The sequence below is a fragment of the Anastrepha ludens genome, chromosome 5, assembly GCF_028408465.1.
Source record: "Anastrepha ludens isolate Willacy chromosome 5, idAnaLude1.1, whole genome shotgun sequence".
In the NCBI taxonomy this organism is placed as follows: domain Eukaryota; kingdom Metazoa; phylum Arthropoda; class Insecta; order Diptera; family Tephritidae; genus Anastrepha; species Anastrepha ludens.
Window position 1 is genome coordinate 63,148,797 of NC_071501.1, and position 13,882 is coordinate 63,162,678.

General features: G+C 37.5%; 1 protein-coding gene across 3 annotated transcripts in view; it reads left to right on the plus strand.

Moving 5' to 3' along the window:
* LOC128865430 (uncharacterized) overlaps positions 1–13,882 on the plus strand; it is a 146,963-nt gene that overhangs the window by 86,535 nt on the left and 46,546 nt on the right. For all 3 annotated transcript variants that reach the window (XM_054105806.1, XM_054105807.1, XM_054105805.1), the window contains one exon: positions 2–1,579. In XM_054105806.1, the coding sequence (XP_053961781.1) occupies positions 212–1,579 (1,368 nt within the window). In that variant the 5' untranslated portion in view covers positions 2–211. The remainder of the gene's footprint in view (position 1; positions 1,580–13,882) is intronic.

The window sequence follows — 13,882 nt, forward strand, 5'->3', positions numbered from 1 at the left end:
GACATATTTAAGTATTTACATGAACGAATTTTGCAAGCAACTACCAAAGAGGACACAAACATTGAAAGCTTCCAATTTTCACACAGAAGTTGAACTGATTAAAAACTGAAATCCAAGCGCCTGTGACTGTGGGTGTGACTGAGCAAAAGAATAAAGGTGTGTACGTGTGCGCGGGAAACAAGCGGCAGTAACGCCGGTACCATATACGGATATGGAAGTGCGGGGGAAATGTCAGTGGCAAGCTAGTCATGAACCACAAATGCTACTTCAATTGCAGCAACAAGCCCAACGGAAATGCCACCAAAAGCGAAATGAAAGTACAAACCACCTACGATTACATAAAATTCAACAGCAGCAACAACAAAAACACTACACAAACGAAAAACATTTAATAATCACACAACGGCGACTGAAAACACAAAACGATGAGCAAGAGCAAAGACGACAGCACTCACAGCAAGAGCCACAACTATCACGTATTTGTCATCATCTATGGTCAATGCCACCATTGCACGCACACGCACCCACACGCACGCCAAAGGATTCACCCACATCATCAAAGCCAAATGTGGTCAACAAATTTGTGCGCGTCACTGCAATTGTTACTTCTTGTAGCATAGCGGCGTCGACGGAGGCAGTGGCGAAAACAAAAATGCTCTCTATAGTAGCATGTAGTTGGGTGAAACGACTTTCTTGTCTTTGGTTGCTGGCGCTGCTCAGTGCCGCCCAATTCACGCCAAGAGGTACAATAACCGCCGCGGCTAGTACAGCTGCAGCTGCCACAAGCGTACTTAATTCGCCAAAACTACTGCCACATGTGATATTCACCACCGCCACCACAGTGCTGGGTCAGGCATCCGTTGCACATGCGGCTGTCCTCTCTGCAGCTACGGCCACCACCCATGAACCACGGCTAATGCTCTACACATTTTCCACTGATGTAGCAGAGGCGGCGGAAATGAATGTTGATGCGGATGCGATGGTGCAGGTACAGGTGAAGCGTATTAACTTTATGGATAATAATGATGATAATCCGGCGGATCCGCCAATACTTGGGAAGCTTAGGCAGGAAGAGGTGGCGTCAGAGCAAGAATCATTGTACGATGAGGATGAACAGCTGCCGCAACAGACGGTCGAGCGTGAATTGAATAGTAATGAACAGCAGTTAATTATATTCTATAGACGGGCACAACATGCGACTGAGCCACATGAACATCAGAGGCGACAACCACAGTATGCGGACCAACATGCTGCATCTCATCATCATTACCAAGGCAGCGACGAAGATGAAGCATCGTCATCCTTCCTCGATAGGTCAAAGTTTCATTACGTCGATACAGCGCCAATAGATACCGATGTGATTTCGACACTTACCAATGGGGAAAATTTGGTGCACAAGCATGTTACCAAACGTAGTGCAACAACTAAGTTGGCATCGACAACGGTTACACCACCAAGTGGTACGACTGGAACTACTTTAAGTTCCCTTAATACTACGAGTAATTTAACATCAGCGGCGAATAGTACAGTGGAGGAGAAGTGTGAACCGAAGGTGTTGGACGAGGTGCCACCCGAACCGGTAAATGAAAATTTAATTATTTCTTATATTTGTAAGCTTTTGGATTTGAGTATAGTTTTGCTAATTAATTTTAAAAATCTCGTGACCTTATAGGAAGTTATCCGTGTATATTAGTTAGATTTTACTCAGGAAATAAGGCATCGACTCGCGCAACGATAAGCAAAGTTTATCACCTTTCTTATGTCAACATTATTTTGGAAATTTATTTCTTACAAATACTCGTAACAAATCTGTTTTATTGTTCTACAGTAGTAAAAGTTTTTTTCTATGACCAGTATTTCTATATTCTCTGCTGCATACCTGCATCGGGCCGTTTTTGCGCTATGCAAAAATTAGTGAAGTAGGTACGAGGTCCTCGAATCAGACGTTATGTATTCGTTCGGCTTTTATAGTATTTTTTACGATAAGACGTTGTTTCAAGTAGTTTACATAAAGTCAAACGAAAACGGCCGCATTTGACGAGGGAAAAAATCTCTTCCTCCAGGTCAACACACCTGCGCACAAGTTCGTAATCAAAAATTTGCTTGAATTAAGTTATGAATTGCCACCTTATTCAGCATGTTCTTAAGATCTACTTGGGACAATTTTTTGCTTCAAAATATGATGAAATGGTTCGGCGGCAAGCGGTTTGAATCAAATGACAGTCTCTTCCTATTTATGAGCCTCCAGAATTGTAAAAAAATTGAGGAAAAGTTGAATACGCCTCGAGTTAAAGAAAAGGTTATTTTGAAAAATAAAACGTTTTTCTCTTCCGCGTAATGTGTTATTTAAATTTTTAGAGACGTGTTGACCCATCCTTGAATTTTCGCTTGTTTCCCTTTACTCGGATTTTAAATCTTTTTTTGGGCAAATGTTACTTGGCGCATTCTAAATTCAAGGCATTCCGCGTTTTGTCAGATTGACTCCAGTTTTCGAGATAACAGTGTTTGAAAATTTGCCTTTTGAACCTCACTTTTGAATATTCAGTTCTGTAGGGGTTATATGTAAAAGTTATCCGATTGTTATCAGAAATGTCTGATATTATATTAATAAACAGTTCTGTGCAAAATCTTAGCATAATTGCTTTGAAATTGTCGTCGTAGCCGAATGGGTTAGTGCGTGACTACCATTCGGGAGCACGTAGGTTCGTATTTATGTGCAGGAAACAGCAAAATGATAGAAGAAGTTGTTTTCTAATAGCGGTCGCCACTCGGCAAGCGAATCTCCAAGGGTACTTCTGCCATGAAAAAGCTCCTTGTAAAAACCCATTTGTCGTTCGGAGCCGGCCTAAAACTGTAGGTCCCTTGGCCAAAAGCCTATCAGAAGTGTACGCGCCATTATATATTTTTATTATTAGAAAAAAGTAAAACTTTAAAGAAATTTTCTAAGCAAAAAAATAAAGATTTAAGATGTTTTGCATTTTAAAATCTGTGATGTTCTCAGTGAAAAATTCATTAAGTCTTTATTAGGTCGAAACACCGTCTGGGGAGTTTTACAAAGCAATTTGTCTTTTTCCCTGAACTTCGAGCTCAAATGCCATTATCTTTTCTTGGTAGCGTTTCCGTATTTAGCCACTAGGGCTTAAAGTTTTTATTCACTTTCAACGGAGAATACCTTTTGGATCCATGAGGAGATAATTTCTTGACAAACGTTTTGAAGTATCATCGTTTTTCAAAGCCAGTTCAACCAAAGTTTCAGCCGTAAGGAGATTTCCAACATTGGCTTTAGTAACCGCAATATTAGTCAAATCTGTAATTTTTGCAAAGTCAGAGGGACAGTAGGCGAGAACATAAAATGAGGTCGTTTTTTCTGCGGCTAAGCAGCAGTAAGTACACACTCAGATACAATTAAGTCCATTGTACTGCACTCGGATTTCCTTTTAATTTTCTTTAAATCTACTCGCTCTCCGAAGAAATCTGAGTAGATCTAGTGGTACCAAGGAGCCAAGGAGCCAAGGTGGTCCCTTCTTAACACATCAGTGCCAAAGACCTCTAGCCTGATTCGAGTGAAGGTCGGCTGTCATCCTCCTCTTCACAAGCTGGGCAGAGTACATTGTCTGAGATGCCTACCTTTTCCATGTGCTTCGCCCACAGAAATTGGCCCGTCATCAGTACAACCAGCTGTGTGCACTCCCTTCTGCTTAATGACAGGAGGATTTGCAACAGTCGATCGGACATGACAGGTAACATCAGTTTGGTCCATCTGCAGCCTCTCTCAGCCTGCCAAACTCGCTTGTGGGCTGTAGTAACCCATTTGCTAACCGTGGTTTTGATGGCTGCAGAAGGGCGTGGCAGAATGGACTCCGGGCCAAAGAATTTGGCCTCAGAGCCCATCCTAGCAAAGGAGTCAGAGGATTTACAGGAATTGACTACCCCTGATGTGGTTGGGAGACTGTCTAAGGCCATGAGCGTAGCTGGGCTGTCACTGCAGACACATATATGTAGTTCTGCCTCTCTATCGGTTTTCCACAACAAAGTTCATCGTTTCTTGAACAGCATACACCTCCGCTTGAAACACAGATGCATGCATTTCAAGAGCAAAGTACAGTTTTGTCCCGCTGGAATCCACGTAGACCCCAAAGCCGGGGCCGTGCTCGGTGCTGGGGCCTGGCCTGAAGAGCTTTTTCATGACAGAAATACACTATTAGAAAAATTATTTCACGGAGATTCGAACCTACGTCTTCCGAATGGTACTCACGCCCCGTCCCGTCCGGATACAGCGGCCGCCTCGTTACCAATTTGTTTAATGGTTATTTACGGTATTACTACATACAGTCTGTGCGGTTTAAGCACCTTTTTAGGTTGTTGACGCCAAGTCAGACAGTTGTTCGAAACTCTCGAACAGTGTTTTACGCAGGGTTGACATTCTCTCCTTACATAAGGCAGAGCATTCACAGAGGAAATGGAAAATCGTTTCCTTTTTCTCCGGTTGTTTAAAACTGTGAGAGGGTATGTTGTGAGGAATGCTCGTTTTGGCTACTTGTTTCCCGACATATCAAAAGCCAGTCATGTTTTTTGCTAATCTTGCAAATCGTTTAGCCTCTTCATCTACGAGTCGCGATTTGTAGATATTTTGAGGAGATTGTATTCTTGATTACACCCAGTGGTGTGAATACCGTTTCTGCAAGAATGTTACCCATGGCAGATCCCCTTCGTGCCAGTTCGTCTACTTTTTCACTTCCTTCAATGTTTCGATTAAGTTAACGTTATGGGTTTCACTCAAAGTAGTAGGGCTATTCCTACTTTATTCCACCAGTTTAGAGGTTGTTGTAGCCAAATTCAGTGTCTGGAGTGCAGCTTGGCTATCCGAAAGAATAGCGATACGAGTATTGCCTTTAAAAGAGAAATCTGCGATTTCCCAATTGCCAGTGCTCCCTACCAACTACAACCCCATCTGTGTAGACGTGTGTCGAATGGAAGTTATACTTGGATTAATATTTTCGATATTAATTATGCACAAATTGGATACATACGTTCTTGGCCTTGAAATGTGAACAGATGTTTTTTTAAATAAAACCAAAATCTGGAAAAAATTCTTGAAATATAATGAAATATATTTTGACCTTTGCTTACTCTTTAGCAAGTCTTTATCATAGATTGAAGGTAATTTACTGTAGTATACCATGAACTACGTAGTCCCAATAGAGCTTTATTTGTAGAACAAACGATATCTAATTACTATCCCTAGGTGTTTTATGTTAAACCCAAAATATAGCCCAAATAAGCTTCAGCAAACAAACGCCTGGCGTTACAATTTTTCACATCCATTCAAATTGTTTACGTTGAAGATTTATTATTATTTATTTTCGCACTCATTGGACATTTATGAATTGTTGCCAGATACATAGAAGTACTTCATAAACCCATCCATTGCCGCAGCACACATACAAAGCCAACAATAAGTTGGTCTGCATTAAACTTTCATCAAACCAAAATATTCAAGTTATAGTCATTAAGTATCACTCAAGTGTTACGAAATGTTTTCATTTGCATAATTGCAGAATAAGTGTGTGGTGCGATGCAACATGCAACCTACAGCTAAAAGTTCAGTGAGCAAAGGTCAAAAAATGAGGATAAGAGGAAAGAAGGAAACTGAAAACAACTGCAAATAAATTAATATAGAAAATGCAACTTATCCCACAGCTTTGGCCACAGGCGTACGAGTCCATTATTATAAGCCAAGATATACTCGTATAAAAATACACCAATACTATATAAGTACTGAATAGATATACACACATCAGTCGCAAACGAACTGTTAACCCGTACAGTCGCATTTTTAACGCTTGTGTTACTTTGTATTATTCGCACACTAAAGTTTCGCACGAACTGAAAAAGTATCGAGTTTGATCGCTCAAAGTTTACTATTTGTACCTGGCCGCGATCTTTTGTTTACATACAACTAAATCAGTATTCACACAATGCCACCCGGAGCCAACAAACACTGGAGACAATAGGGCGAACCTATTCAGAAAACAAAAAAAAAATCTGGATCTCTTCCCGGAACTACCGATAACAAAAAAGGATGACCCGAAGTACCTAATTATCAAGTCTCTGCACGCTAACAAAACACTTGCATCTGCCTCCTGCTTTGTTGTATACAAAAGTATGCAAGCTATTAGCAAAGAGGTAAACAACATTTCATCACTACGCGATGGCAGTCTTCTACTCCTCGTAAGAAACCATAAAATCGCCGAAAAATTCTTGGGAACAAAATATCTTCCCGGCGCAGGCGGCCACACGCCACACTAATCTCCGTCAAGGGCTCGATTTACGCCCCCTTCATCTGCCACCTTCCGGATGGTGAAATAATTGATGGCCTCGAAGACCAAGGTGTATCCGCTGTGCACAAATTTACACGATTAGAAAAAGGTTCCCGTGTAAGTACTGGTGCGGTGCTACTAACATTCGATAAGTAAACACTACCTAGCCGAATAGAAGTCGCCTAGCGTACCCTTAACCCAATCCCATGAGCTACAAAATTTTTAATCTGTTAGAACACACAGCCAGACGCTGCAACAATACTCCAGCTTGCGTGGTTTGCAACCTCCCTCCCAACCACCCCTCCCCTGCAGAATGCTCTAGAGTATACTGTGCCAACTCCGCAGGTGAACATCCGTCATCATCGAATACTTGCCCCAAGTTTATTGAATCAAAAGAAATACGTAAAAATAAAACTACACATAAATGTACCATGAGAGAAGCCATCACCACTAACAAAACAAAACTTCCCAGCGCATCTGCCTCCTCCTCCTTCGCCCGAGTGGCAAATACAGGTATAAACAACGACAACACCTCAAATATAAAAAAAGCCAATGGTACATCTGCCACCCCCTCTTTTGCCAGAGTGGTTAATACACCATCCAACAACGATAACATATCAAATATATGTAAACAAAATGAACAACATAGAAAAGAACTCAAACTCAAAAAATTCAAACACAAATTCTACTAAATCATCTTCCAAGAATAATTCATTATTCCATGAAGAACTTCTTGAAAACTCAAAGCAGACTGCTCTTCCCACCTCTCACACCTTAAATCCTTCCCCTTCTCCTCCTTTCTCACCCATTTCTCTCAATCCGTCACCCCCTCCACAACTCCTAACTCGCGCTCCCATCCCCACAGCTCACTATCACCATCAATAATGGAACAGTAAATACTTATATTATACAATTATCTTCACAAATATTTACAACTTTCTTTTCTTTTAAATAATCAATATATTATCTATACTTCAAGGGAGCTTTAATGGTTACTTAAATAATTATATCGATCTCGAACTATTAATTAAAACAGTTAACCCCTCAGTGATACTATTAAACGAAACACATCTCCCCGCAATATTTCATCTCATACCCCCAAAACTTATACCGGTCACTCCTATAGCCTCCCTTGTAATACCTCCTGCAAACAAGGAATCGCCATCCTAGTTAAAAGAAATATACCTCATAACACCCTCCCTGTACTTTCTTCAAATATCTCCTCCCTGTCCATAGAAATTCCTTCCCCCAATAAAATCATAGTCACATGCGCTTATATTCCTCCCAATCAAACCTTCACTTCAACCGACATCTGTAATCTCTTCCCCCTGACCACAGCTCCTTTTTACTAGCCGGCGACTTTAACGCTTGGAGCCCCCTTTGGGGATCTCCCTCAGCTAATCCTAGAGGGCGTTTAATTGAAGATTCTATACTCAGTTCCAACTGCGTTATTCTTAATGACAATGTACAAAAGGCATTCGACAAAGTATGGCATCAAGGCCTGTTATATAAATTAAAAAAAATACTTCCTGCACCATTTTATCTAACACTAAAGTCTTACCTCACCGAAAGGTCATTTTACGTTAAGGTAAATGAAGAAATAACTGATATTAGATACATAAAAGCTGGAGTACCACAGGATAGCGTACTCGGTCTTATACTTTATACGATTTTTACATCTGACATACCCGAAACCGAAAATGTCCTAATGGCTACATACGCTGATGACACCGCTATACTAGCTTCAAGTCCGTCCCCAATTGATGCAACGAATCTAGTTCAGATAGAACTAAACGAGATACAGACGTGGCTGGACCGATGGAAATTAAAAGTTAACACAAACAAATCTGTGCATGTTTTGTTTTCATTGAGACGGAAAGAATGCCCTTCACTCTATCTAAATGGTAATATAATTCCCAAACATGATACGGTCAAATACCTTGGCATACATTTGGACAAACGGCTAACCTGGAAATGCCATATTCAAGCAAAAAAAACCCAGTTAAAGATAAAAACAAACAAATTTTACTGGCTACTAGGACCAAAATCAACACTTAATCTAAATAACAAAATATTAATATATAAGGCTATACTAAAGCCAGTATGGACCTACGCAGTACAACTGTGGGGAACTGCTTGCAATTCTAACATAGAAATTCTGCAAAGATATCAGTCAAAAACTTTAAGGCTTATCACAAGTGCACCCTGGTTCGTCACAAATAAAGCCATACATACTGATCTAAAAATTCCTTTTATAAAAGATGAAATTAAAAAAATTACCACAAAATATTTACAGAGATTAAGTTATCACGATAACCCGCTAGCAATTGCATTACTTGATGAAACTAATGAAATTAATAGACTTAAAAGACATCATGTATTAGACATTCCATTCAGAACCTAATAGATAAATCTAATATTAAAATGTATTAAAATCTAACACATAAGTCTGAATATAAGTGTACATTAATCGTAGTATACATATATATCATTATTGACCTCAATGGAGCTCAATAATATAAGTCAAATTGTTAATAGTTAGATAATTTGCTTATTATTTTAAAAATAGATTGCAAATAAACGACAAAAAAAAAAAAAAAAAAAAAAAAAAAAAAATATTAACCCTTTGCGCTCGTCGCACTGCTCGAAATTAATTTCCGTTAAAAGAGTAGGGCTACCTAACATATAAGATTATGAAGGATAAACAAGATTTATTAATTCTAAAAATAAATACAGTATACTTGTACAATAGTGTGGTTTCTTGCTGAGAGTTGACATACGACCGCAAAGGGTTAAATATACCGCTAACACTTTGAAAATTACTGTTTGATTCCCATGGCAAAATGCGCTTTTCCGTAAATTTATAATCTTATTATATATAAAATGTTTACAGATCGGTATTATTTAATTTCCTCCGTTAATTTCCCTTCACAAATATTTAAAAATGCTATATTTAAGAAAAATTAACTAATTAAAAATTAAAAACAAGAAGAATTTTGGCCATCTTAATGGGCATATATATGTACAGATATACTATGTAAATATATGCATGTATAGTTTCTTCCGTGCATTACACTTCAATGTCTGTTGCAGATATTTGCCCATAATGTTTCCGTTTCCTTTTATCATTTCATCTGAGTTTAACTCATTTTTTCATCTTGATACCCATGTTCTCACATCACGCTACATACACATGTACATATATACAATATATGTACTATAGCAAGTATTTCCATATTTAATATTCCCAAGTGATACTTGCAATTTTTTTGTCGCTTGCACGGCAATGAGGAGGAAATGTTGACATTTTGCCATCGATTTAGAGTTCCTCATATTGCATTTATTTCAGTATTTCTACTACTGACATTGCAGTATAGATCCGTTTAAAACATGGCAATCACCACTTAAGCTGAGACGATCACATACGAACTGTGTAATATGCTGTGCACATAAAACGTAACTATTTTCAAAAAATAAATAGAGAAAAAATGTAAGTGAAAAAGTTACGAAAGATATTGAAGTACATTCTGCATATTAGGGAATGTTGGAGGAAGATGAATTTTTCAAAAACTCAATCATCCTTGTCTTGCTCTAAACCGTAATATTACTATGAAGTGCTGCAACTCGAACCAAATACATTTTTGTGAGAAGCCATACTTTGCAGTTGGTTTAGCTTTACTTTTAGTGAAAACAAAGAAAGAAAAAGGGTGAAAGCTTATTTTAACCCTGAATAAGTTTTGAACTGCAAGGGACTCTCACTAATTTTTGCTCAAATCGCTTTCTGCTAGTAGATCTCGAAAGCTACCAAAGAGATGGTATTGATGGTATTGATTGGGCCTCTACATCAATTGAATGTTCATAAATGGATGATTGGTATAGCAATTAAATTTCATTTACGCGGAATACATAACTGGCAAACTAAAATTCTCTAATAAATATATGTAAGTCCCTATACTTAATCCTAATCCCATTCACCTTAATCCCGTGTCGATGGGTCGTTCGCGTGCGGCGCTTATTTCTACTATATAACGCCAACAGAAAATTAGAAAAAAATCATAAGGTATCTTCTAAGCTTTAAGTAAACATATTCGAAGAAATTTTTTAAAAACTTTTTATTTTAATAATATTTTATCATAAACACCGTGCAATAGTTTTATAAAAAATTCATTCCAAAATATTTGGAGACAAATTTTGTATGGGAAATCGCGCTTTATAATTACGGATTTTAAGTTAAGCGCGAAAAAGTAGATCATCTACATATGTACATGTGAACGTGTTATTAATGTGGAAACCGTCAACGATACGCATAAATATACATATTTATGAATATAAAAATGAGTTCCAATATCCTTAACTACACCACACCATATGCCACGAAAGCGTCGCTATGTTGCTGCATCGCCTAGCGAAGCGTAAACATTAATTTTATGATACACAAAACTACTAAAAACCACTAAATGCAAGTATGTTACTCATATGCATAGGCATATGCGTGACTGGTTTGGCATTACGAGCACAGATGTTTCGATTCAACATAATTTTGCTATATTTTTATTGCTTCTGGTCTCAATTGGATTGTCTTTATTTTATATCATAAAAAATATCTCAAACTGTATTTAAATAAATTCTAAAATCATTTAAATTCATTTCAAGTCACAGGGTTTTATTTATAAATTACGATGAAATTCTGAAGTTTTGTTTATTCCCGTAATTCGTGGCGCAAATAGAAAATCGGGGTGGAACTACCGTTTTTTAATAAGTTGAAGGCATAGAATTTTACTTTTATCTAACTTAACGACAACCACAAATCTTATCAATTCACTTAAAATATAAAAAACTATTTCTCTCAGTTAATACTGTCCTGTGGATGGTACCACTCACTCTCATAACTTATCTCTTCGCTTAGAACTTTGCTAAACATTTTAGGTTATATAGCATTTAAGTTTGCTACACTTTTTCAGCATTAAATTCACTTACTTACATAGGTATCGTCTTTATGGAGCTCACAATTTCCACTGAATGCGATCAAGAGATTTTGTTGCCCACGCCATGCCAATTTCCGCACCTTCCTGGTAATTTCGTAGGCAAATTTGCCTACGTTAACAAGCGGCTTACGAGAACAAAAAACACCCACTATGACTAAATTCAAGTATGAGCATATGAAAATTTAAAATAATATTATAACTTTTGCTGCATTACCCGTAAGAGTGTTGCCCGGCATCCCAATATGGCTAGGCACCCAGAGTAGCGCTTATAAGGAATCTTTTTCCGTATCGTATCAGCAAAAATCTTAAAAACGTATTTAGCACCGATATAAAAATGGAGTACAACAATCACTGGATTCGCGAAAAAGTGTCCGAGAAACACAAAAATTTCTATGCGATTTTTTGGGCAATGAACTTTTACATAATGGGTACTTAAATTATTATATTTTTTTTTATTTCCAAATCTGTTATAGATAAGCTTTACCAGCGTAAATGAAAAGAGCCTTTCGAAAAACATCCATCGCAGAAAAATCCTCACAGCAACTGAACACATAAAATGTGAATTCGAAAAACTAGCATTCATTTTATTTATATCCTATATTCTTCTAAGTTTTTTTAAAGAATTTGTTTTAATGTTTTTAGAATTTGCTTACCGCACGATCAATCGTTTTTTCCCAGACGTGTGAAGTGAGAGACAGAAAAAGAAATTATCGTCCGCGCATGGTTCGAACCAGTACAGCCATAAAAGCCGTCCGAGAAAGAATTCGCAGAAATCTCCTTAGAAAGTAGAAAATTATGTCCACGAAAATGAATGTATCGACCAGATCCACGTCAATACTAATCGGAGATGAGCTCCACATGAAAGCCTTTCGTGGCACAACTGGTCATCTTTTGACAACACGTTTGAAGAGAATTAGTTTCGACAGATGCAAGCAGTGGCACGCGCTCAACAGCCATATTCCTGGGAAGCCGTAGAAGATTGGTTTGTGATCAGAATTGGTGAAAATGGCCTGTCAAAAACCTCACAGAAATTTTAAAAGTCTCAAACAATCTTTGGTTTCAGCAGGGACGGCAATATCCATGGAAGCCGTGCGTGCTGAAATAGCAGAATATTCCAATCGTTTGAAGGCTTGTGTAAAAGCAAATGGTCAGCATTTGGAATGAAAATAAATTTTTTTTAATAATTCAACTTCATTAAAAAGAAGTATTATAATTTCATATCTATAAAGGACTTAACTTTTAACAGAACTTATATATATATATATATATATATAGATTGCCGGACAATTGACATTTCGTAGAACATCGCCGAGTTAACAATGTCACTTCTTCACATAACACAAAGATACAGCACGAACTGGTTGAGCTGAAAAGGTAACTAACTGGTATTCTAGTTCACTACTAATATTTTTCCCTGCAGGGAAGCGACACTCTTATGAAATTACGTAAACTGTGTTACTAAGCGTATACATACATATACAAATTGTGGTCTCATTTACCCATGAAATTTGTTGCAATTGCCCATATGTTTCACTACTTAAATTTGGAACAAATTACTGGCATACGTATAAAAGTGTTCATAACTAAGTGTTGTGCACCACCGAACTCATTTCGAGCGTTACTACTACGAGTACTTATAAATATACGTTACTACTTAAATAATTTGGCAAATCTTTCCGAAATTTGCCACCAAACCCCTTAACAGTTGCCTGCCAATTTTCTGCGCAAATAACACGCATCGATATTATAAATATATTTAAATATCACACTGAAGCCTCAATCAATTCATTAAACTGCCAGTTATGTACCCCATTGCGGACGACGACGTCGACATTGAAGTCCTTGAGCGCTGTGAGCTGCGAAAATTTCCTTTGAAAGTGCATTCAATTCACTTGAGTTCATTTTGATGAATGTGATTAATGCTTATATTATATATTTAGAGCTCTTTAAGCGGAGCTTTGCATTATTTAAAGAGTTAATTGAAGTGCTTCTTAAGTATGACACTCAGCAGCATAAGTTGACGTTAAGAAGGGATGAAAATAATTTGAACTTTGAATTTTAAGAAAAGAGGGAAACGCTGTAACACAGAAAGAGTAATCGTATAAACCTAAAATGTGACTTGAGTTCATATGGGCTGGAAAATTCGATATGAATGGAGAATGCTTTAAAGTAAAAGTAATTATCTTTTATTCGCATTTTCTTTTAAAGTGATAATCCCAAAAATATGCTTAGCTAAGTTTTCAAGGTTTAAGAAATGTAACAAAAATGCAGTACACATCGAAAGGAAAGTGATTTTCCAACTCATTTTGCCATCGAAAAATTGCACTATCCCACGTAAACATTAAAAAAGTAATTGTAAAAGTAAAAGTATTTTTCAACTTTTTTTGCAATTAATACAAATGTTGGCATGCGACTTGTTAGCTCATCTAAAATGTGGAAAATATATAATATAAAAGCCATGATGGAAAGAATAATGAGATGGCGCCTATCGTGGTCCCGCTACTTTACTCTCAGCGAATTTGACAACGAGTTACGTGATTTTAGCTCCAGTATGGCCAGATTACCATTTTCGTAACT